We start from the raw sequence: 27,192 nt of genomic DNA on the forward strand, positions 1-27,192 counted from the left end.
ACAGCACAGCACACTTGAAAAACGGCTTCAGAGGAGATATCACGTCTCTGAGCTCTAATGGAATTCACACCGAATTCTTACAGCTCTAAGTGCCCAAGGACCCCTATTTATAGGCTGGGGGTCAGAATGAGCGTCAGGCAAAATTTGCCTGGGAGCCGTCCAGACGGTGAACCATGGCCATCCGGACGGACAACTGTGCGACAGAATTTTTCGAAATTTTCGCGGAGAAATCTTTCCTGTATAAGAACATCGTCCGGACGGGATGGCTCGATCGTCCTGACGGACGCACGTCCGCTGCAAGTAATTTCCATAACAGGCTTCGCGCGTCCTGACCATGGGGCAGGAGTGTCCGGACGGCTAAACTTCAACACGCAATTTCCATATCTGATGCACGTGCGTCCGGACCATGAGAGGGAGACGTCCGGACGGTTGAAGTCAAATCGGCAGTTACCATATACGATGCACCAGCGTCCGAACCACAGCTGTCAGATGTCCGGGCGGTTCATTTTGAACTGCGATTCTTGCCTTACGGAGATACGCATCCGGACGGGATACCACATCGTCTGGACGGTTGATTGATCTTCCCTTTCTTGAACTTGGAAAGAATCAGTGAACCGTTCGAGAACTGATAGGCGTCCGGACGTGCTGTTGAAACGTCCAGACGGAGCAAGTTGGCACAGAAGCTTCTCGATACGTTGTAGGTGTCCGGACGGAAGAAACACGTCGTCCGGACGGATGGATCAGTAGATAGATGGGCGTCCAGACGGGAGGACACATCGTCCGGACGGCTGACAGGGAACTTGAAATTCTTCTGACATCACTCTGAAAGTGGAATCCCTGTTTACCGCATCATTACACATAAGTGATTTTTTCCAAACACAGAATAAGGCAAAAATACTAACAGAGTCAATGAATGAGCAAATTACTATAATTTTAATACTTATTGACCCTAAGTAAAGGTTTGAAGTTTCCTTCAAACAATCTTCAGTTAACGTTTGAAGTTTCCTTCAAATGATCGCCCTTGAACATGGAAAGCTTCCTTCGCATCATTGAAAGGGAACATTTGGAAATACAACTGAACGTTTGATGCCTAGAGTACTTGAGAAAAACAAAAAAACAGATGACTCATCCTTGTCCTCAACTTTACCACGCTTGTAAATAGAAACCCTAACCCCTCCTCTTTTGCTTGCCGATTTACGTTGTTCTGGAAACTCTAGAGTGCACTAGAGTGAGAGAAAGGAAGGAGTAGTGAAGAAAGGGTTAAGGCTATATTTGTACATGGTAAACACCCCATCTTAACGTCATTTGTTACCTACTCTGTCTTGTTGTCTTACATTATTCAGTGGCTAGCGCATTTTTAGCAGAATAGTCAAATCGTTCATAATAGCCTAAATTGACTATTAGTAACCTTTTTTTTTTTTTTTCTTTTCTTTTATTTTCTCTCTCTCTGTCTCTGTCTCTGTCTCTCTCTCTCTAGTAGAATAGGCAAATTATAATTTTTCCTTCTAGTATGAACAATGAATAGGTTGAAGAGCCTATTCACTGTTCATACTTGAAGGAATAAAGAATTGAGGAAAAGCATTTTCTTATCTTTTTAATGTCCACACCAAACTCCTTCCTCCAGATGACGACGTTGTTTTTCTCTAACTTGAGGTTTTCAAAGGAAAGCTCGATCTCCAGCTCACAGATCATCAGAAGGGAAACAAACTCACTGACGAGATTCCTGATTTTGGTTCTATGAGAAACTCTATTTCTTTGATGCTAGCGATAACGAGCTCTCCGTTGAAGTTAGCCACAACTTCGTTCCTGAGAATCAAATTCGTCAGCCACAAATTCTTTCGCAAGAATCAAATTCGTCAGCCACATATTTATTCATTTTTGCTTCTTCTTCACTGGCTTATTTCTCTTCCTCTGAATGGTGGATTTGGTCATGGAAAAAAGATCATTGCAAGTGAAATGAACTGATTAAGACGTAAGAACAGGTTGTTATGACATAGATGGAGTGTGATTTGGCATGGTTGAAGGGTGCAGTGTGGAGGTGGGAAGCCAAGCCTTGGCCTCTCTTGGAAGATGGTACGAAGGTGTGGACCAAGTTCATATTCCATGGTTGATTCTCGATGGTGCTAGAAGTAATAAAAAAAAAATAAAGGTGAGAGAAAGAAAAGAAAATAAGAAAAAAAGATTAAAAATAATATTAAAAGCAAGTAGAGGAGATAATAGAGAATTTGTTGGAGCGGGTATAGAAAAGGCAATAGCTAAAACAAAGAGTTGTGGTTTTTTAGTAGTTATTTTAACTACTATTGCTGAAGATGCTCTTAGCCTTGTAGCTTGAGTTTGTTTTTGTGGGTTTTTAGGTCAACGTTAGTTTAGTGTGTTATTAATCCTTTACGTACTTTTCGGTGTATAGATGTGTTATTTGGGGTTTAGTCCGCTTTAGGTTCGATATTGAAGCCTTAAACAAATTTTGGGTGGGTAAAGTTTAGACCTTTTTTGAAGAAAATAAGAGGGGAGTTTCTACCAGACCTTCTATCGTTTGAAGGGGTTGCCGAACATTCGTGGCCGAACTTTCGACATGATATCTTAACGATTGATGGCAAGGTAGAATGACTATTTTGACCCCTATTTAGATTTAAGGGTATTTTTGTTTAGGTCTAGGATTAACATAAGGTCGTTTCATGGATTTCGAGGTTGTGAAGCCTCATGAGGATTTTGTGGAGGAACCACACAACTCAATTGAGTAAAACTCACATGGATACTTTTTATTACTTTTTCGCAAAACATGGTTATTTTATGTATCAAACCTACATGTTTATAACTCACAAAATACATTTTCAATTAATGTGAAGTCTATTTTGTGAAAATGAATGGTGAATAATAAGATGACGAAAATGATGAGTTTGTAAATATGTGTTTGTAAAAGACTGTGAATAATAAATTGCATTATATGACATGGTATACCAGTGCATGTGGGAGAACGGCCATGGGCTTTCCATTATATTGGTTAGCCCTATGGTCAAAGAGATTTACTTTTATATTTTTCCTTGGATCCAATGATTGTTTTGTGACGGGCGCACTATGCACGGATAGGTCGCCATTACAGCTTTGCTAGTAGCATGGGCTACCCAAGGTCGGACTCGGTCCGGCTACTAGGATATGAGGGTATGCTGCAATATCCAAGGCACCGATATTGTACTACGGGTCCCTCGGGACAGTACCAACCCTAATAAGAAGGTGTTAAGGGCTTGGATAGATCATATAGAGCCAAACTTTGACATGTTTCTCTTGATTATCATGTATTATATCTATACTGCATAATCACATCATATGATCTTTAGAATTGAGAAGCTTACTTTATTATTGCTTGTGATTTGTAACTAACTGAGTTTACTGATAAATAACATCAATTCATGTGTATTCTTAGTAAATAAGTCGTGGATTTACACTTGTATATTTTCCGCCAGTAAAATATGTGTTGTTTTACAAATAATATAGTAGACAATGGATCTTTTGAGGCAACATGTTCTTTTGAAGGTCATAGCTAGGATTATTTATAATCAATAGCTAGATTCTGTGTGGCTAGAAGGCACGTGGGACGATGATGAAGATGCTCACCACCTTTTGATCGAGATTGTTTGTCTAGTTTAATTTATCTTCTTAGGATTAGGCTTTGAAACTTGATGTTTGTATGACTTTTAGATTTTGTATTGTAATATTTCCGTAATGTTTTGATGATTGATCTTTGACTATAACATTTGCAGATGTTGTTATTTATGTTATTATATTTTAGAATCGTTCTGGTTGTTTAAAGATTGTGGGTTTAGTTAGTAGCTATCTTTGTGTGAAAGTGAAAAGTCTTCCGCTGTAGGCTCTTTTCGGATAGTATGAGATCCAAAGTCTTAATCCCTATGGAATGGGACTGAGATGTGAACTATGAATTTAATTACCAGTTAATTAATTTCACTGAGGCATTACAAATCACCCCATTGGTCCAAACTTAGGTCTGTCCCTTTCGGGATTGCCTCTTCCAGATCTGTATTGTCCGTAGTGCCGTCCGAATATCCCTGCCAACGAGATGTTTCTGAAACTCCTTCTGTTTGAACATGTCTTCTGTCCGTTCGGACATCCATGAACCCGAGAGAGCCTGTTTGCTCAGCCGCTCAGACTTCTCTAGTAACGGGCACTTTATGGAATGGCCTTTGCAATATGCCGTCCAGATTCTTCTTCTTCCTTTTCGGATGCCCAACTATATACTTGTCTTCTTTTAGCAATTTTTTCATCTTCTCCAACCTTAGTACGAGCTACCCTTGTTACACAAAACATAATGTAAAGTTTTGACACCAAATACGGTAATCTACAAAACTTAACAATCATGAACATATAAATCTTACTTTTTGTATCTCTTCTTGTGTTTGATGTGATGGGTCCCTTGTTACAATGACACTACTTTAGTAGCCCCTCAAAAAAAAAAAAAAAAAAAAAAAAGTTAACACTTTTAGTGGCAAAGAAGAATAAAAAAGGGTTAAACATCTTTTTGATATCTGTGGTTTGACAACTTTATTTTTTGCTCCATGTGCTTTCATTTGTTTCACAGGTGGTACCTGTTCTATGCGAAAAGAAAAAGATAGTACCTCCGTTCATTTTTCTGTCCAAAACTAATGTCTGACCATGTCATCGGACAGGTGTCGGTGTAATAATGCAACACCTGTCCCCTATATGCAACGGTAACGACATATCAGCACTGACATAGCTAACGCTTTTTTTTAAAAAAAAAAAAAAAATTAAGGATTTAAAAAATAATTAAAAAAAAAAAACTGAAAGGAGCCACTTCCAAGGGCCAAAATAGGGGTGGTTTCGGCCGAAACCACCCCCATTTGGCGAACCATCCCCAAAACTGGCCAGCCACCCCCATTTTGGCCAAGGGAGCGGCTGAGCCACCCATTCAATATATATATATATATATATTAAAAAAAATCCTTAAAATAAAAAAAAGTTGGTAGCCATGTCAGCACTAACGTGGCGCTGACGTTGCATCTGGAGAACATGAGTCGTATTATTACGCCGACACCTGTCCGATAATATGGCTAGACGTTAGTTTTGGACGAAAAAATGGAAGGAGGTACCATTTTCGTCTTCCGTCTTTTTGCATAGCACAGTTACCATCTGTGATACAAATGAAAGTACAGGGTGTAAAAAATAAAGTTGTCAAACCACAGGTACAATAAAGGTGTTTAACCTGAATAAAAAAAACTTCTAACACTCCAGATCTTTTGAGTTAGGTTTCATTCACATCAAAACCTGATTTCCTCCACTTAATTTCCATGCTTATCTTTGTCAACATGCACTAGTTTGAGAATGCAAAGGATGAACGAAAGTAATTAAGTGTGAAGAAAGAAAGAAGAAAAATCCTTTTCATTTCTAAGTGCAAACCAGCTGCAGGTGCTTTGATAAGCAACTAATTAAGAAGAAGATAAAATGAAGAAATAAAAAGGCAGAGACGAAAAGGTCCTCTATGGATGACAGTATGATTATCCACTAACATGCAAGTGGTAGCCTAATTGTTTTTTATGAGAACGTGGCATGTGTAAACTTGTAGATGTACACAACGTAGAACGAGTTAAGGAGGAAGACGAAAATAAATAAAGGAGTACGACAAAAGTACCTTTCACTTGCATTGAAGTAAGGGTGATTGGGAACTGAACAACAAGTTGAAGACGTCGTACTAGTTAGCAAGCTTATAAGAAAATGGGAAATACATTTCTTAATGGCCAAAGAGTCATTAATTAATGAAGATGTTTACTAAAGCAATGGCAAGAAAACGTGATAATATACCGCAAAGGTATTAAAGAAACACCGACTTTCAGAGTTTACTATGTATAATTTTATTTTAGTTTTTAAGCATAGAGGTGTCTAGACAATGACATCCACTTTATCATGCTGTTTTGGTCATTACATATGGTTCAATTTTCCGATTTAAAAGCCATATATATAAGTAAGAAATGGCTCAAAAATCAGAAGAACCCAGTTTTCATTAATTTCTCAACTGTGAAAAATGGTTCTATATCTGAGTAAACTTTCAAATCTGGGAGATATGAGACCTGCTCTTGGTGCAGATTTATGGGCTATAGACCTTGTTATAAAAGGATTTGTAAAGATTCAAATTACTGAGAAAGATTTTTATTAAGTGCATAATACAATGCTTGTCCAATGGCAGAGAGTATGTATTCTAATAACAATAGAGTTCGATCATCTTTTAATAGGATTGTAAACAGACTGTATATCAATAGCATATTAGAGACCTATTTCTATACAGTTATGTAAGAGTAGTTGTATGATGAGATACATCTTGCTTGTGAATTGTGATTATCAGAATGGATGAAACGATATTGCTTGAGCTTTATCTTGAAGTAGTGGCTGTTGGTAGGAGTGGGCAGGACCTGCAGAACCCACCCCATACCCGCAACCCTGCCCTGTGGAACACTGGTTTTCCGATTTTTATTGCGGGTACCGGTTCAAATTCCTGGTTTTTAAAAAAACCAGGGACCCGCCCTGCCCCGCATAATAAAATAACAAGGAAAAAAAACCCTACCCCCTTACTTACCCTAGCGCCGTAGGAGCATCCCCCTCTTCACTTTTCCATTTCTTTTCTTCCTAGCACTGCAGCACCCCCACGGCCCCTCCCCTCTTCACTTCATTTTTCACCTCTCCTCTCTTCACAGCCTCCTCTCATAAAACACTCACAAATTGTCAGATCAGCATGTCCTTCCCTCCACTTAAACGAAAGCTTGGGAGGCGCTGTGCCATTGTTCATCCCCTTCAACACTGTCTGGAGGATTTCCTAGAAGTAGAACCCTCAATGACAGAGAATCAGAGCTTCATGCCTTCACGGAATCACGGGTGTCGATTCTCGTTCTAAGGCACCGAAATTGGGTATTTTCACTAAAATCTGGTTTCAGAGTTTCACTTTGTTTTCTCTGTTGGAAATATGGTTTTTGTTTCATTGTTTGATATCTTGGTAAATGATTTTGTTGGAAATTTTCAGACCTTCAAAAGGATGCACCCCGCCTAGTCAAACCTGCGCCCCCTGCCCCGCACATACCCTCCCCGCATGTACCCGCATTGCACGGTTTTCCCAAAAAATATACGATCCACGGGTTCAAAAAATACAACCCGCAGGGCTGTGGGACGGGGGCGAAAAGGGCGGAAAACCACCCCGCCCCGTGCCCACCCCTAGCTGCTGGTATATCATTATTTGATAATAGTGATTTATCTGATCTAATATCGTAACGATGCCAGTATACTTTTAGGGAGATTTACATAATTTTAGTAGTCATGGAGAATTAATTTTTTTCAAGAGAACAAAATATTGATTCACATTAATTTTTTTTTTCTCAAAATATTGGTCAATAAATAATTAAATAACAAAGAAAAATTCTAGAACCTGCATTTACGGAATTTTAATTTGGTCTCACAATTTAATATTTTTCCCAAATCTATAAAGAGACAATATTTTTTTTTTGAAAATAATAATAAAAAAACCATTTATGGCATTTATGGAATTTTATCTACTGTTATTATTTTATTTTTACTATATTAAAAAATACACCTCATTGTATCTAAATCCTAGAAGTAAAATATGAGAATGAGATAAAACTCTAGCCGAGTAATTCTAGAATTCCCTCATGTGTTACTCTTGTGTCTCTAAAAAAATGAGGTGCCTTTTAAAATAACCATTTAATCAAAATTTAATAGTGATAAATCACAAACTCAATGGTGATTTTATGTTATTTTCATTAATGATTTTAGTAGATTCACCTGGTTTGTATCCTCTTATTAATAAAAGTGAAGTGTTCACTTATTTTGTGAAATTTAAGCTTCTTGTTGAAAAAAAATTCTCCACTAGTATTAAACAACATCAAACAGACAATGGAAGTGAATATACCTCCTCGCAATTTAAAAATTTTATTGTCCAACATGGGATTTTTCATCGTTTCACTTGCCCTATACCTCTCAGAAAAATTGCATTGCTAAAAGGAAACATCACCACATCGTCGAGATGGGACTTACTCTTCTTGCTCAATCTTGGTTGTCCACCAAATATTAGGTTGAATTCTTTGTTCGAGGGGTAATAGAATCCATGAAAAACGCAAAGCTCCTACCCAGACAAATTTCCATCCTAACCAAGGCTTATAATAACTTTATAAAAACATGTTGAACTATATCAACTTGAAGGTTTATGAAAAGTGAGGGTAAGTCTTCAAATTTTTAAAAAACTTTTCCCCTTAAGAGAGAGAAATTATAAACTCTTCTTGGCATGTTGAAGACTCATAAGAAGCGTGGTAAATCACATTATCAAGACACCAACAACATGAAAAATAAGTTTAAGGTTTGAAGTTTATCTTAATAAAGATGGGAAAACACCAAATCACCCCATCTCTCTTGGATCTCTCTCTCTCTCTTTCAATAAACGAGGTGGCTATGATGCATGGAGAATTTGTGAAGTCTGAAAGGCATGAGGGTGGCTTTAATAGCTATGGTTTTGAGTGGATAAGGCTAAATGATGTGAACTCTATGTTAAAATTGCTTTTGAGGCATGGTTGAACATTCGGTATATTACTTCGAACGTTCGGTGTATTGTTGGTCCAACGGTCATAAGGTTTTTCTGAACAGTTGTTGGTCCACTTCGAAAGTTCTAGAGATTCTTCAAACGTTTGGGCAAGGGCCCATCTCGAACGTTCCAGAGATGCTTTGAACGTTCGGGCGTAAATTTATTTATTTGTTTTTTTTTTTTTTTGGAAAAATTATTTTAAGGCATTTAGCAATACAAGTATATTTTTATAAAAATGGGATTTATAGCGGTTAATTACTTGTTATTTCTGTTTTATTATTTTTGGGGTATTACAGTGTAGGAGTTCTAGGTCATTCATGCATCCTGGCAGTCATCGAACGTTCCATCTCTGAGGCCGACCGATCAATCCTTGTTGAGATGGTAATCGTTCTCGAAGACAAGCACGAATTTGATTTAGGGTGCAAATACAAGTTTAAGTGGGTTATTAAATATAAGGAAATTAACTACATGCAGGTTATTTTATCCCCTTCCATGGTTTTCCTTATTTGAACAGAAAAAAAAAATTAAATAAAAATTGGCTACATGCAAGTTTAATCTAAATACTATGATATAAGCTCGTAAATTTACAAGGAGATATGAGAAAGGATTTGATTAGGAATCACATGTAAGCATAAGCACAAGTCCAAAATCTTATTTGAGGATTACAAGCTTGTTGTCAAGCTCGTAAAAAGCAAAAACAAGCCAAAGTTTATATAGTAAGCAAACTTAACTTGTCCGCAGTAGAACCACAACCTAGAAGCGACCTGGCAACTCTTTCACTTTCTTCCTTCCAGCACTTTTCATGGCCTCTAGGACTGTAATCAGGAAGAAATGTGCAAACTGTTTAGATTGCTATCTAAAGTCAATTGGATTTTATTTTTTAAAAAAACCAAAAACAAAAATTAGGATGTTTTAAGAATTCTTGGAGCAGCATATAATGAAATTCTTAAAAATCGTTATTTTTTTCTTTTCTTAGAGTAGCTTACAACGAATTTACAAATTAGTGACATATAATGAACGAAAAATATTAAGGGCTTTCTAGAAATGATAAATATTAATTAATTGATAAGATTTAAATCATTTAATTATAAATAATGGTTAGAATTTTAGGAATTTGACTGTGGACACTTTATTTGGAAGGGACCTCTAGGGTTGTAAATGAGCCGAGCCGATTTGAGCTTTAAGATTTCATGACTGCCTTGTTTATGAGTCAAGCTTTAACAGTCGATCTCGATTTCGAGCAAAGCTTTAAAAAATGTGTATTTAAGCTCAGCTCGTTAAAAGTTCGAGCAAGCCCGAGCTTGAATTCGTTGAAAATGTTGTTCGAGCCGAGCCAAGTACTCGACAAGCTCGGCTTATTAGAGCTCGAGCTAGGTTATTAATTTTTTTAATGTATGATCTGAGTGGAGTTCAAGCCCAAGTTTGTAAACAACTTGTATACATTTATCTATAACATAAATATATCATATCTAACTATATAAAGCACATTATGTACAAGATATAGGACATAACTATTGTCTATAAGATATACTAAGTTACTATATATTAACTAACAAGTTAGAATGTTAACACTAATATATATGCACACATACATATATAATATATTCATATATATAATAATATATATATACAAATATGAAGCAACCTACAATTTTTATTTTTTATAAAAGTAACCTATAGTTAATTGTACTTAGTTAATTATTTGATTTATTAAAAAATTGTAAGGTCCTTTTGTCTTTTTGTTAGCCTTAGGGGACATTGACAATGTTTTGGTAGTTTAGGGAGGACATTGTCCCAATTGAAAGTTTGGGAGGAACATTGTCATTTGAATGGTAGTTGGAGGGTGTATGTGAATTTTTCCCTGTATAATAATATAAATAATATACATAGAAATATTTAGTAACCTATTGTTAATTATATTTACTAAATTACTCATTTACTCGGTATATATTAATTAACTACATAATATGTTAGTTTACGAACTAACTAGCTAGTTAGTATGTTAACTAATCCTGTATAACATATATTACTTAATTACTAATATACATACTTAAATTTATATAACTCATTTTTAGTAAAATATTAAAATATATATATAGTAAGGAATAGAAGGGAGATGTGTTGTGAAAAGCTCGACAAAGATGGGGAACCTTAAACCAGTTGTAGCCGAAGTTGTGGGACCTCTACATGCTTATGAATTCTGTAGAGATCTGGGTCTACGAACAAGTCGTAATGGAAGGCGATACGCTCTAAATAGTGAATTATGTCAAATCTTGCAGATAAAATTGGAGTAGATATGGACAACTTGTGGAAGATATCCAAGGGATGCTTAATACCCTAGTTGATTGGCAGATAGCCCATGTTAAAAAGGGGAGCAAACTCTGTAGCCCATGAGTTAGCCAAAGCGGCGGTTAAACAAATTATATATCAGGTTTGAATGGAAGAAACTCTCGTTGATGTGTCTATGATATTGTTTTTTTAGAGCAACATGCTCTATTTTTTATGATATGACATATATATGAGTAAGGAAATGACCTTTCTAGAAAGATTAAAAAAATAAAAATAAACAATGCATTCTGATCACAAAATATGGCACATTATAATGGATTATCGATTAAACGAATATGAGTAAATGTTCTATACAATTAAATAAAGATACACGTAGCATTTTAATTGAGAAAAAATAACCAAAATCCAAATTTTACGAGAAAAACAAACATTCAAAAAGTGATAGTTGGCTATATAGCTGCATATATATATATATATATATATATATATCTATCGATCTCTAGGTTGAAGATACCCTGGCCTGATCTTGAGACGGAATATTAATATATGTAAGCCAATAGTTTCAATATATATATATGCTAGCTAGTTTCATGATTTTAATATATATATATATATATATATATATATATATATGCTAGCAAATTTTACGATTCTTGTCTTTTTTATTTAAAAAAAAAAAAAAAAATTAAATTGATGTGCGTAACAGTACTTTTCAGTAATTCAGAACAAGGACAACTAAAAGAGGTTTTTTTTTTTTTTGCCAGACAACTAACAGGCAACAGCTAATAGCTATTTGCCTCTAAAAGGTCTGTACGGTAAACTCTTCTTCTTTTTTCTTAATTCTTTTTCCTTTTTTGTTTCTTTTTTTTTTTATTTTTATAAGGAATATTTGGTTATTAATTACATGGAATTTTAGCAAAATACGGTTGCAAATAAAAATCTTAGAAATAAATTAAACTTCTAGCATAATGATTTTGAAATAACACAATCAATGAAGATAAGTAATTGAAGGTGGGCGTTCTATTGCGATCCAATAGAAAGAAAAGAAAAGAAAAAAAATTAAAAATAGGCATTTCTCTTTACAATTTGGAAAAGATAGAAATTTCGTTTAAGGTGGTTAGAGAAAAATTCTTGCAACCCAGTATATAATCTGATGAACATATAAGAAATAAATAATTTTTTTTTAATAATTCTATTAAAAGTCACCTGCTTTTCATATGGTATAGAACACATACATGAAAATTAAATTGACCGATCGAATTTATAAACGAAATTCCTTCAACTCAATTTGAAAAAAATCATGTACAAGACAGTATATATGTATATATATATATATATATATATATATGTGCGTGTGTACGTGTAAGCGTGAATGTGTCTGCATGATATTGATTGTATATTTTGTTTGTTAAAACTTTTGTTTTGATTGTTATGAATCTATGATATATATGTTTGTGATTGTTGATTATCGATAAAAATGCAAATTGTTGTGATTATGTTGATCATGGATTGATGGAAATGTAATAGATTGTAAAAACTTTTGTTTTGATTTTTTAATAGTTGTGATTGTTGATTATGTATAAAGATGCAGGCTTGTTGTGATTGTGTTGATCATAGATAGATGGAAATGTAATAAAATGGATTGCAGAATAGACATGTAAAAATGCTAGATGAATTGCATATTTTTATTTTTCATAAAAAGAAATTACCGTAATTAGTGGCGTGTCAACCAGTGACACGCCACTAAATCATAATTATTGACTCCCTGATTACTGACCTTCTAGAAAAGCCACTAATCAAAGGTCACTATTGTTTAGTGACCTTTCAGACATTCTGAAAAGCCACTAAAACTCAGTCACAAAAATCATTTGAGAGAGAACTTCATACCATGTTCAAAAATGTTTGTCAAGAACTTCGGACAACCAAGAGTCAGGATGTCGGATGGTACTGTTGGAAGTCGAAACCTTTGAGCACAACGATCCATACAAGATCGAATACATTCCATGTATGCCATTTTAGGAAATAATCCAGGGTAAAAGCAAAAGAGATCACATTCCTCAGCACATTTTACGTGAGCACAAGTTTCATCCAGTGGAGAGAGAAAGGGCGTAGCAAATGGAGAGGGAGGAAGAGTGGGAGGGGAAGATGTTGGAGACGCGGAAGGAGAAATCTCATCAGCTTCTGCTACATTAACTCCCGCAGCTACAATCTGCAGTAACATCATCATGATCACCACATGAACTTCCTTCACCCCATTCTTCATGTTTGTGGTTGTCTCAAGTAAATTGAATACCTTATAAACTGATTTATATTTACACTTGAATTGCCCCATGGATCCTTGTAAGGAGAAGAATTTTTTTTAAAAAAAAAAAATTATTTATTCGAAAGGTTTTCTGGATCAAAGAAAAGTCAATATTAATTTAAAAATGTGGCGCCTTTTAGCAAAGCAGTATAGGCATATAGCTGTTTACTTTAGCAGGCCGGTTTGGGTGAATATCATATCTCTTACTTAGTAATCATGCATAGATAGAATTCTTTTATGGTTATGATTTAAAGTTGGTACATCAATCTAATGGTGTACATAAAGTTCATGTTGGTATGACTTTTAAACAATTTAATTAATATGGCATTATGTACATCATTAATTGCATTAACTTTAAATCCTAAATGTGAAATTGAGAGGATCCTTGTCCTGCTTCGAGACTTACAAAAACTTTTACGTCTAATATTTATAACTCGATCTAATATTTTGGTGTAAATTACTAAAGATATCATATTAGAATAATTACTTTTGGGTATGATGATCTAAAGGCAACACCATATATAGGGGTGGGCAGGACCCGCCCCGACTCTCCCGCCCCGCCCCTCCCCTAGAAAGACTGGTTTTATGGTTTTTTCAGCGGGTGCGGGTCAAAATATGGGGGATCCGCACGGGGCGGGGCGGATTGCAGGTCCTGGTTGTAAAAAAAACCGGGAACCTACCCCGCCCCGTCCCGTCTAAATAATATATATACATATATATGTTAAAAACTAGAACCCTAAGTTGCCTAACCCTAGCATAGTGCCGCACCCCCTTCATTTTTTCCTTCATTTTCTTCCTAGCACCGCACCCCTTAGCCTCTTCTTCTTCTTCTTCTTCAATCTTCAATTCTTCACCCCTAGATTCCCTCCCTCCGTTTGATGAAGATCGGAAATCGACGAACGTCGATCACGTCGACGATCGATGCACGTCCTGTGGTAGATCTAGTTTGTCCACTTCATTAGCTCCCAATTTTTAATTTGTTTGTTGTTTCTGTGGTGGATCTAGTTTGTGTTTGTGTTTAGGGTTTCTGGGTTTGTGTTGGTGGGTGGTGTAAGAGGTGTTTCACGGTGTTTGTGTTCGTGGAATCTTGTTGCCGTGGCCCGTGGTGGTGTGGTTTTGCAGCTAGTAGCAGAAAACCCGTACAAACCGCCCTGCACTACCCCTGCCCCGCACGGACACAACATATTTTGTTCGGGGCACGGATCTGATTTCTTGCACCCACAGGGGTGCGGGGCTGGGGCAAAAAGGGCGGAAATCCGTCCCGCCCCGTGCACACCCCTAACCATATATGTTGGCTCAGAGCAGCCAAGGATGAATGTTAAAGCTAAGGATAAATTAATATACTTATTTAAAAATAGTGAAATGAAATGGTTTATTGGATTGAGTGAAAGAGTGTTAAAAGTATCCAGTAGTACAGAGGATGAAACAGTCGATTCTCTCTAACCCGCAAGGATTCAAGCAGCTATGCACTAGTCAATCTAGGAAGCCTTACTCCCCACCAAAGGGACCCTAGCCTGCACCACAACATTCACGTCTTACATCTTATGGGTACTGCAATGGTACTCCATCCGATCTGGGTACCACCGTGGCATACCTACTAGCTCTGCAAGGAACCAGCCTAGCAGTCCACCGATTCTGCCTCCATGCTCACCCTGCCAAATCTGTTATAAAATTAACGACCGAGCACTTGACAACAACCACCGCATGATTACTCCTATCAAGGTAGGCCCCCTCCCACTTAACTGTCAGCCATGGTGGCTTAAACAAATGCAAATTATGATACTCAAGAGTGGCTAGCAGACAGTGGAGCCAACACACATATTACTACTAATCCTAAAAACATTCATAATCCCCAACCGTTTGATGGCAAGGATACTGTTGGTGTAGGAAACGAGGCAGGTTTGGTTATCACTAGCACTGGTTCTTCTTTTGTTTATTCAAATTCCTCAAATGTATCTGCTTTTCATCCTAAAGACATTGCCCGCTGTCCCGATGCCTCAACAAACCTTCTATCCACCAACAAATTTTGTCGTGATTACAAATGCTTTTTTATACTCACTAATTCATATTTCTTTGTGAAGGACACAACAACTTCCAGTTTCTGGTGCCATTAATAAATCTCGGGTTTGCGAATCTTGTCAACTTGGGAAATCCAAGCAATTGCCCTTTTTAGAATCTTTACGAGTTTCTACTTCTCCATTAGAACTCATCAACTCCCATGTTTGGAAATCCCGTCCCCTCCATGAGTGGATGTAGGTTTTATCTTATTTTCGTAGTTTGATGATTTTAGTAGGTTCACCTAGTTTGTATCCTCCTATTAATAAAAGTGAAGTATTCAATTATTTTGTGAAATTTAAGCTACCTATTGAAAAAAAAAAAAAAAAAAAATCTCCACTAGTATCAAACAACTTCAAACGGAAAATGGAGGAGAATATACCTCCTTGCCATTTAAAAATTTTCTTGTCCAACATGAGATTTTTCATCATTTCACTTGCCCTTATACCTCTAAGCAAAATTGCATTACTAAAAGGAAACATCACCACATTGTCGAGATGGGGCTCACTCTGTTTGCTCAATCTGGGTTGTGCACCAAATTTTAGGTTGAATCCTTTGTTCGAGGGGTACCAGAATCCATGAAAAACAGAAAGCTTTTACCCATACCATTTTCCATCCTAATCAAGGCTTATAATAACTTTATAAAAACATGTTAAAATATATCAACTTGAAGGTTTATGAAAAATGAGGGTAAGTCCCCAAATTTTTGAAAAACATTTCCCTTTAAGAGAGAAATTATGAACTCTTCTTGGCACGTTGAAGGCTCATAACAAGTGGGGTAAATCACATTATCAAAACACCAACAACATGAAAAACAAGTTTAAGGTTTGAAGTTTACCTTAATAAAGATGGGAAAACACCAAATCACCCCATCTCTCTAGGATCTCTCTCTCTCTCTCTCTCTCTTAATAAACGGGGTGGCTAGGATGCATGGAGAATTTGTGAAGTCTAAAAGGCATGAGGGTTGCTTTAATAGCTATGGATTGGAGTGGATAAGGGAGGATGATGTGAACTGTATGTTAAAATTGCTTTTCAGGCATGGTTGAACATTCAGTGTACTACTTCGAATGTTCGGTGTATTATTGGTCCAACGGTCAAAGGGTTTTTCTGAATAGTCATGGGTCCACTTCGAACGTTCAAGAGATTCTTCAAACATTCGGACAAGGGTCCATCTCGAACGTTCCAAAGATGATTCGAATGTTCGAGCAAGGGTTCAATTTATTTATTTGTTTTTTTTTTTTCGGAAAAATTATTTTAAGGCATTTAGCAATACAAGTATATTTTTATAAAAATGGGATTTATAGCCACTACAAAAATCCACACATCGTTGATCTAGTTGTCGCGAAATGCCGGGTCGTGATGTGGAAAAAGTGTCCACGTTGCCATGTTGTGACATGGCACTTTGTCCATGTCATGACTAGTCAGCGACGTGTCAGTTGGCCACGTCGTTGCTTGTAGTGACATGGCACTTTGTCCACGTCACCAATGGATGATGTGGCAACTTGACCACGTCACTTAATGTTGACGACATGGGAAGCAGGCCACGTCACCAATAATAGTGACATGGCATAAAGTGCTACATCATTTTTTTTAAAAAAAAAAAATATATATATTTGGTTTTGGTTTTTGCTATTGACAGGTATCCTATAGACAATTTGCCTTTCAAAGAATCCATCATCAATAGAAACAATTTACATTTTCATAAATTATCAACAATATAATTACAACGATTCAAATTCAAAATAGCAGTTTCAACAAACTTACATGAAATATGTGTCATACTTATTAACAAATTAATTATAGCACTAACAAAAAAATTATATTGAAATTACAAAACTGCAACAAAAAATACACCTCCGGCCACTTCTTCACGCTCCTTGATTTTCGATACCACAATTTGCCGAAATGTTCGATGGCTGCCTAGCGAGCGTTGCATTACCTGCAAATAATAAGAACAACATTAAGAAAATAAGATATATGCATGATGGAATGCATATCAAGTCCAAAGCATTGTACGACGAGACAATTCACACAAACATAGTCATACCAACAGAATCACTACCAACAGACGATTTCACACATTCCAAAAGCTATGTCCTACCTCCATTTGGCGCTGGGGATTGCGGAGTGACCGGGGTCATGGGATGCACCACTCCTGAGGCAATCAGTGACTCAATTTGACTCAAACATAATTCCAAGGCCCGACGTGCTAATCGCTCAGTCTCTAACTCACTCTCCATCGATGCGATCCTTTCGTCCTGTGAGGAGGAACTTCACCTTTACCTGGATGATCATGGCTGTGAAGGGGTATAGTATGAATATGTCATCCCCCATACAGGCAAAACATTTGGCCCAACTTGCTGAACCATTCCCAAGTACTCTGGCTTGCCAAGCGCCTGTTCGTATGCGTCATTTGGTGCCCATTGCACCATACTTTCAGTCACACTATGCCGGACTACAAGGTCATTCGCTATGAGCTGTGCCATTCTTTCCTGTATGTTGTACCAAATGTTAGTGCGCTAGACAAATGTTTGTAGCCAATATATAAGTTATCACACACATAACTTATAAATATTAAATAAGGTGAGTAGCATACACATAGCTCCTTTGTTCGCTCAGTTGGGTAACTCCCGTCCTTCCTTGTGTGCGTTATTACAAAAGCTTGTGCTAGTGTAGGAGTAGTGCCAGACGTGCTTGCCTGTTGACATCCAGAAAAAATAAAAACATTAACACTTGTTTTAACAAACATTTAGATATATAAATGTTTCCATCTATATGTCTAGAGTAAGTTGGCCTACACATATATACCTCCTCGTGTGTGAACCTGGCATAGCTTTTTTATCCTAAGCAGTGGGGAGTATCATTCAACTCTCACATTCGCTTCATCCGTCCAGCATTCTCCTATACAACGAACTTCTTTTAATATGTGCGCATTAACACAATTACATGAAATGTTTCATTAATTAATTAATGAAAGTACACAACATAGTAATACAAGTCATGACCTACGTACCCTATATTTCTCGCTGCCTGATCTCACCAATAGATGCTCCAGGTCTACGGTGTCATCGTGTACGAGAAACTTTGGTCCCACTCTTGTATGGATGGTTTCTAGAGTATCGTCCGGTTGAATATTAAGCGCATTTTTAAGATCGTGCCTCCATTGCCTATGCTTATGGCCCATATCCTGAAACGCTCTAGATCTACCGTCTCAGGGCGATAGAACTCCACCTACACAAGTTAAAATTAACTTGATAAATTAAACAATAACATAATTGAAAAAAATTACAATGGCCGTGATTTCAAACACACCATCAATGCCGCCCACATATCCTGCTTTATCTCCTTATCTACCTTCAACCACTCATCTCGCATATGTACAAAGTGACCGCTTCTTACTAACTTGCCAGTGTTCCGTCTAAATTGGTTTGCTCTGTGCCCTACGGGTTGTGTCGCAGCATTGTACTCCAGTACAATCTTTTTCCCCTTGGGGAGCACCCAATTCTTTTGCGGGTCTGTAATCACTTTGAAGTAAATGCTGCCATTCAGATTATAACCTACCCAAAAAAAAAAGTAAATGAGAAATGTATATTATTTCAAACTTCATGTTGACTACAAAGCATATTATTGGTTTTTTTTTTTGGTAAAAATATGTACTTACCCATCAACCGAAGCTTGTCACATAGGGCTAGGTTGTAGGGTCATCGACACGCGCATTGTCATGCCTTTCCTCCGAAGGTGGCCTCTGGCTCTCGTCCGAAGGCAACATCTAGCTCTCATCGGGAAGTGACATCTGGCTTTCTTCCGAAGGCGGCATCTAGATCTCTACAAGGTTTTGTGTCTCACTATTGGAGGCACATGGAATGGGTCCAGAATATGGGCAGTTTCGAGCCACGTGACCTAGTGAAGTAATCCATAACTGGGACAATATCAGCGGCATAGATGGCATAGAAGAATAAACAACGAGGCCGCCCTGCCCGTGCTCTACCTGGTACTCCTCCATACATGGGAGTACTAGTCTATAATTACTATCTGTGTGGTGTGACGAGCTATACTGTGACCCCTGTGACGTAGACGGCATAGGCTTGCGTAAGGGCCGAGTCACACAGTGTTTACCCCTAAATGCCATTGTAACCTGGGAAATACAGCATGCACACAAATATAGTAATTAAATATACATTTGTATTTATAATGACTCACATATTTGACAATGAGATTTACACCATTTATTTAATGCACTAATTAATAACTAGAATTTACAAATGGTGTAATAAAATATGGGAAAGAAGTGGCAGATCAATGTAAAACTAAATAACAGTAAAATAGTCAATCAATTAATGTGAATTGTACGAGCAAATAAAATTTATTCATTCACACGCGCTTCAATTGGATCTAAATCGAGCTTGTTGTGCTCAAAGTCATCTTGTAGAACATGGAGGTTACCACTGTTTAATACGAGCGGCTCGTACTCGTGATAGGTGGCTCGTGCATAATTAGGCCTTTCAACTTGACCAACGTCGAATACGTTCCTCGGTTTTGTCCTTAATGCACAAGCCCAATCTGGGTTCCTTTCATCTTCGACGTAAAATACTTGGTCAACTTGAGAAGTTAGCACGTAAGGCTCATTAGTAATCAGCTTTTCCATGTGGACAAGGTGATTGAAGTTGACAAACACTAGGCCATAGTAGTCTATCATGTATCCCTTGTCCCTCATGGTATCCACCCAATCACACTTGAATAAGACATACTGAGTCCTGTCATAGTACTCGACCTCAACTATATCTGTTAACTTCCTGTAGTATGTTTCACTATCAACGGTCGGCACACATACGCCACTGTTTTGAGTCCTCCTTCCCACATCATCTGCAAAGTGTGAAACAGTTTGCCATTGACCACGTATCTGTTATACTTGACTGTTGTATCCTTCAGCCCTCTAGAATGCATAATCAATTTGTGACCCATTTCGTCCCTACCTTGATCGTCCAATTGATCAACCTATGTGTGTATTTCGTACAATGAAAAATGCAAAGTTAATTAGTTTGATTAGTTGATATTTTAAACTAGCTTGAACACACGAGACATATATATAGATAGAACACCACATTTTTTTTACATATGCACGGAACCATTCGCAGAACTGCTCATGACACTAGGCTTCCAATCAATCGTCCGTAATACGCCCCCTATTGCATGCTCGCCTCAGTGTATTCATGTGCATCCTACATCTCAAAATTACTTTAATTATTTATTATTCACCATAAAGGCTGCAACGTAACTGAACATGCATATTCTAGAAACACGACTTATGTCCGCAATTGAAGGAACTCGTTTGAGTTGAACATAATATAACGATGAATTTGTGTCAATGTCAAACGGTTCAGGGTGACTCGTGTTCCCTCCCCCTTCGAACCATCAGGATTTCTCTATGGTTTGTTGTGGAAGGTTGGTGTGTTATATAGATACCTTGAACAGAATGTCACCAACTCGGTTCCTATGTACCCATTTGCAATGCAGCAGTTAGATGTTGTCTTTTAATTTTAGAATAATTTTAAAAACTTATTATTATTATTATTATTATTATTATTATTATTATTATTATTATTATTATTATTATCATTATTATTATTATATATTCATATTTTACCTCTCTGCTAGGTACATTCACGTATACTGTACGGGTCCACTGAGTCTACATTCTCCCACAAGATGCACGACCAAGTGGACCATACTAGTAAAAAAATCGGGGGGGAATACCTGTTCCATCTTGCACAAAGTGGCATAGACATCACACTAGAGTTTGTTTATATCATTCTATGTTAATTTGATTGAGCATATGCCTCTGAAGAATGTGGACATCTCAACAAGAGGTCTAATTATTTTATCTGGCAGTGACTCGAATAATGTAATAGGGAGAAATTGCTGCATAAGTACATCATTGTCATGGCTCTTCAATCCCGGTATCGTACGTTCCTTGAGTCATACACAATGAGAAACGTTCGAGGCATATAAGTCCGGCACCCTCACATTTCAAAGAACCCTCAAAAAGTGTTTTTTATCGCCCCTGAACATCGTGTGGCAAGCTGCGGGCCTATATGTTTTACCATCAACGACGGTGTAAGGATGCAGTTTAGGTCTCAAACCCATTTCTTTCAAGTCTTGCCGAGCTGCGAGGTTGTCCTTGGTTTTCCCTTTGATATCCAGAATTGTGCTAAGTATGTTGTCCATAACATTTTTCACTATATGCATGACATCAAGATTGTGCTGCAATATATTGTCCTTCCAGTACCACAACCTGAAGAAAATGTTTTTCTTTTTCACTATATGCATGACATCAAGATTGTGCTGCAATATATAGTTGATGTGCCCTTCTTCCGCTTCTGTCATTTTTTCTTACCCGCGTTCTCATCCCCAAATAACAATCCATCCAATTGTCTAAGAATCTCATCCCCACATTGCACATCGAGAGCAAATTCTAGTTCTTCAGTCTTGTCAAATGTTCTTTTGTTCAGTCGCCACAAATGCTCCATGGGCAAGTATCTCTTGTGCCCCACTTAGCAAAATTTTTTGCCATGTTTCAACCATATAGACCTCATCGACTACATACATCAAGGACATGCCTTCGCACCATAAAAGGCCACCCGGCAAATTTATGTATGCCGAGAGGTCATTTATTGTCCACATCAACTGAGCTCGCGTAGCAAAATTATTTTTCTTTGAAGCATCAAATGTGTGTACCCCTACATTCTACAATTCTTGTAACTCATCAGTCAAGGGTTGGAGGTAGACATCTAAATCCATACTAGGTGAATTCGGGCCCGGGATAGCCAGGAATAGTATGAACGACATCTGTTTCATGCACATCCAAGGAGGCAAGCAAGTTGTATGGAACAAGCATTACTGGCCAAGTACTATGGGAAGTGCTTATGTTCTCAAAAGGATTAAATTCATCCGATGTTAGAGCAAGCCACACATTCCTGCTGTCCGCTGAAAATTCTAGGTGTAAGAGGTTGAATGAATTCCATGTTTCACCGTCGCATGAATGCCTCAATATGCCATCCTTTGTGCGGCCTTTTGCATGCCACTTCATATAGGGTGCAGTATGCTCCGACATTAACAGGCTTTGTAGTTGTGGGATGAGTTGAAACCACCGTAACACCTTCACTGGATGTTTCTTGCTCGATGATATGGGTTCACCATCCTCATCTAAATGAATTTGATCTTTTCACTTAGATTCTCCACAGAAGGTACATGAATCTAACTCCTTATTGTCATTCCAGAATAACATACAGTTATTATGGCACGCCAGAACCTTCTCATACCCGAGCCCCATGTCCCTGAGAAACTTTTTCGCCTCACATGTATTTACTGGTAGAGTCTCATCACAAGCAGGCAGCAATTGAATAATGAACTCTAGAAAAGCCGAGAAGATAGTGTTATTAATTCCACCAACGCACTTCAAGTTGTACAGCTGTACAATATCACTCAGTTTACTATGTTTAGTACCCTCATGAAGTGGCTTATCCGCATTTTTAAGCAGATCATAGTACTTCAATGCATCACCTGTGACGACCCAATTTTATTTTATTTTACAATTTTTTTTTTGAAAACATAAAATGAGTCATGACAGTGGCACGACTACATGTCGCTCAGTGAACATACGGTACACATTCCATAACATGTACCTGATAATCAGAGTTACATCTACTCAGTGGATAACACATAATAACATTACCAATATAACAGAAGGTACATCTATAAACAACACTTAATCACAATAAATGAACCATTAATATGTCTATCTGTTTAAGGTTTCTACATAGTTATTAAATATATATCAAAAGACTGGCTCATATATACAAGTGTCACAAGCGACACGAGCCATAAACAAAATTATCAAAAGGTGGACGTCCAAGTCCACACAGCTACGACTCCAGAGATGTGTCACAATTGCAATACCCCAAATCAAGAGCTACGGGGTCATCCTCTACATTCGCTAAACCTACAGCCAAAGCATTAGTATATGTACGGTAGTGGAATTAACCACAACCGTACAGGTAAAAGTATGAGTTCACTACTTCAGTAATAAATTATTGAAGTATCAGCAGTATAGTACTTACTAGAGTAAACAAAGCACACAGACATATGTACACATATACAAGGTTCAACAACATCACTCTCAAATCATTATGTCCACACGCCAACACATCATCGAATACTAGTCACTACTGTAGATTGTCTTTAATTCCAACTCTAAAATTACCAACACCGCAGCTAGAAGCAACTACTCTAGACTCCCATATAGAATGTCAGAATGACAACATACACTGCCTATGAAGCCACATACCCGTAGGGCAAACAACACACAAGTGCTAGAAGCCACATACCCTAGACTTGCCTTGTATAATACACCGCCCGTGAAGCAACATATCCGTAGGGCAAATAACACACAAGTTCTAGAAGCCCCATACCCTAGACTTGCCTTGCATAATACACTGCCAATGAAGCTACATACTCGCAAGGCAAATAACACACAAGTGCTAGAAGCCACATACCCTAGACTTGCCTTGCATAATACACCGCCCGTGAAGCTACATACCTGCAAGGCAAACAACACACAAGTGCTAGAAGCCACATACCCTAAACTTACCTTTAACACCGCCCGTAAAGCCACATACCTGCAAGGCAAACAACACACAAGTACTAGAAGCCACATGCCCTAAACTTACCTTTAACATCGCCCGTAAAGCCACATGCCCGCAGAGCAAACAACACATAAGTGCTAGAAGCCACATACCCTAGACTTACCTTTAACATCACCCGTAAAGCCACATACCCGTAGGGCAAACAACACATAAGTGTTAGAGCCACATACCCTAGACTTACCTTTAATACCGCCCGTAAAGCCACATACCGGCAGGGCAACAATACACAAGTGCTAGAGCCACATACCCTAGGCTTACCTTGTATACTAAGTACTCATATACTACCATTATCATAACATATTCAATTCCCACGATCTACAACTCAATCACATTATTCTCATTCATCTTCCTTCCAACGCATGCCACTTTCATAATATAATTTCATGTTACTCAATCCCCAACAATTACAAACATATCAATTTCAATCATCACAACATTAACTTATCATCATATTCTCAATTCAATCACACACACACACACACACACACACACACACACACACACACACACACACACACACACACACACACATATATATATATATATATATATATATATATATATATCTAACATCATGTTATCCATTCACATGTAGCTTAATTCATATCTACACATTATCTCATTATCACATTTCCATTCACAATACAAATCTCATGCGTTCCTCAATATTAATTCATCAACATATTTTATTTTCACAATATAGTTCATAATTTCATATACCAAATCATCATCATAGAGTTAATAACCAATTAAACCAAACATAGCAATTCATATATCTAAATTCCAAAGGTCCCTCAGTGAGTAGAATACTCACCTGCTCCCGCGGATATCAAGCTTAACCAAGCTTCCTAATCAACTCTTCACAATGTGCCACTGTAAAAATAATACCCTGCACAATTTAATATTCTAAATAATTTAACATCCTAATTAGCACTTGAATCACTCAACGCTAAACTGTTAGAAAACCCATAATATTTTAAGGGTCCCAATTACACACCTATAAACATTACTCACTAATTTTACCTACAACACCACTAACCTAAAACACTTATTTAGGAATGAATATGAAAATCATCACCTAAACCCAAATTATATTCATTAATCAATAGATTATTTTCACTTACATTTTTTCAATATCATTAATCCTAAAATTATATCACTAATCTTTTATAAAACACATAGCTAATTTGGAATTAATCATCACAATAACCTCAATTAATCCATAAATTAGTAATCTAGGTTTTAAACACTAAAAACCCCCCAAATTAATTTAACTGCACCAATTAGGGTTTTCAATCTTAAACCCATAATTTATTTTACTAACTTATAACATAATATTGCTATTTAAACACTAATACCACTAACCCATAAGGTTTCCCTAGGGTTAGGCACAAGAAATCACAATTAAAATATATTACCCAAAAGTTAGGTTTTAAGAAACTTACCAAAATTCACCCAAATGAAATCCAACACTGAACATTTAGGGAGCTCCAAACCGTGCAAATTCTAAAGATAAACGAAGATTAAACTCTAACATTTCAAGATTTAGCCCAAAATCTCTAATGACAAGAGTTTATGAAAATACCTCAAACCAATCGGTAGAAACGTAGACCCGAGTGCTAAGATCACGTTTTCGAATACGGGTTTGAGTTTGGACGATTGGATCTTTGTGGATCACAGGTTTTGTATCAAAAACCCATAAAAATGTGTGAGAGAGAGAGAGAGAGGAGAGATTTCTAGAAACGCTGAGAAGAAGGGCGTTCGGCCCTTCATAAAACAAGCTCCATCCGGACGGGCATCACAAGCCGTTCGGACGCGCATGAAATGAGGCGTCGGCCTCACGCATGACAGGCACCTTCCGGACAAGCATTGTCTCCCGTTCGGACTCGCATCCACTTGCGGACATGCGCCTATGAAGGGCCGTCCGGACACTCATAATATAGCGTCCGGACGCGCTATTTATATTTATATATTTTTGCATTATTTTCTCATTTATTCTATTTCCAATTGATTTTCTCATATTTTCTTCTTAAATAACTTATTTCTTTGGACTATAAAACATTCTTTGCGCATCCTACTATCTTTTCTAGTTGTCAAATTAATCTTAGTCATTTATCAATTAAATTTTATTCTTAAAATGGTAAATAATACTCAGGACATTACATCACCTTCCGCGGCTTCTTCATTGACTGCCTGGGGTTCACAATTAGTGTCTTCCTTAACATCGTGCATGCCGAATGCATCACGTAACAGTGCATGTCGCCACCCTATTCTGTGCTTCCACCCGTCGCATCTGCGACCTCAGGATTCGAATAAGAGCTTGCAATAGGACCACTAACTGTCCTCTCACCGTGCATATACCGCAAATTGTATCTCGAGTTCATTCCCCTACCCCCTGTCAGGTGGGCAAGTACGTAATTAAAGGGGTGGCGTTGGCTATTTCGACACAACTTAGATGGGCAGTAAATGAATCCATCAGCAGTTCTACAATTACTAACTACAAACATTAAATATAAACATAAATAATCTCATCTCTCGTGTCTCTCCCGTTTTAGGTATAAAATTTATTTAATTTTTTTTCCTTTTATTTTTTTACGGTTGCTAACCTGGATTATTTGATTTTTTGTGTTCATTTATGTATAGTTTTTATATTTTTGAAATGTTAGTCGACCGATTAATACCTAAAAATTAGTATTAATTAAAAGTTTTTATATTTTGTAAAGTATATATATTATATGTATAGCATACAAATGTAAACCCTAACCCTACGTTTTTTTATATATAGCACTAATTTAAGGTTAGGGTTCAATAAAAAGAATATATACATGATGTATGTATTATTAATTAAAAGTTGTTTTATTTTGTAAAGTATATTTATTATATGTATAGCATACAAATGTAAACCTTATATATAGCATTAATTTAGGGTTAAGGTTCAATAAAAAGAATATACATGATGTATATATTATTAATTAAAAGTTGTTTTATTTTGTAAAGTATATATATTATATGTATAGTATACAAACGTAAACCATAACCCTACGTATACTATATATATTACAAATCTAGGGTTAGGGTATATAAATAGAATATATGCAAGATGTATATAGTATTAATTAAAAGTTGTTTTATTTTTTAAAGTATATATATTATATGTATGGTATACAAATGTAAACCCTAACCCTACGTATACTATATATAGTCCTATTCTAGGGTTAGGATATATAAAAGAATACTTA

General features: G+C 36.9%; 1 protein-coding gene and 1 long non-coding RNA gene across 2 annotated transcripts; both read right to left on the bottom strand.

Moving 5' to 3' along the window:
* Positions 1-9,145: 9,145 nt before the first annotated feature.
* On the bottom strand, positions 9,146-13,206 carry LOC133864718 (uncharacterized). The gene is made up of 2 exons (XM_062301127.1): positions 12,782-13,206; positions 9,146-9,420 (listed from the first exon to the last, which is right to left on the bottom strand). Exons 1-2 carry the CDS (start codon positions 13,155-13,157, stop codon positions 9,359-9,361), a joined length of 438 nt encoding a protein of 145 aa, XP_062157111.1. The 5' UTR covers positions 13,158-13,206; the 3' UTR covers positions 9,146-9,358.
* Positions 13,207-23,009: 9,803 nt separating this feature from the next.
* LOC133862200 (uncharacterized) lies at positions 23,010-26,350 on the bottom strand. Its single transcript, XR_009899179.1, has 4 exons — positions 26,122-26,350; positions 25,399-25,459; positions 24,768-24,842; positions 23,010-23,250 (listed from the first exon to the last, which is right to left on the bottom strand). It is a non-coding gene; the product is annotated as an uncharacterized LOC133862200 (long non-coding RNA).
* Between the last annotated feature and the right edge of the window lie 842 nt (positions 26,351-27,192).

The sequence above is a fragment of the Alnus glutinosa genome, chromosome 3 (assembly GCF_958979055.1).
Source record: "Alnus glutinosa chromosome 3, dhAlnGlut1.1, whole genome shotgun sequence".
Classification (NCBI taxonomy): domain Eukaryota; kingdom Viridiplantae; phylum Streptophyta; class Magnoliopsida; order Fagales; family Betulaceae; genus Alnus; species Alnus glutinosa.

Excerpts from the sequence above, each read along its gene's own strand:
- LOC133864718 (XM_062301127.1), bottom strand. The coding sequence starts at position 13,157 with ATGAAGAATGGGGTGAAGGAAGTTCATGTGGTGATCATGATGATGTTA. Across the intron at positions 9,421-12,781 it reads GACAAACATTTTTGAACATG|TCCTAGAGGCCATGAAAAGT; the intron begins GTATGAAGTTCT and ends TCCTGATTACAG.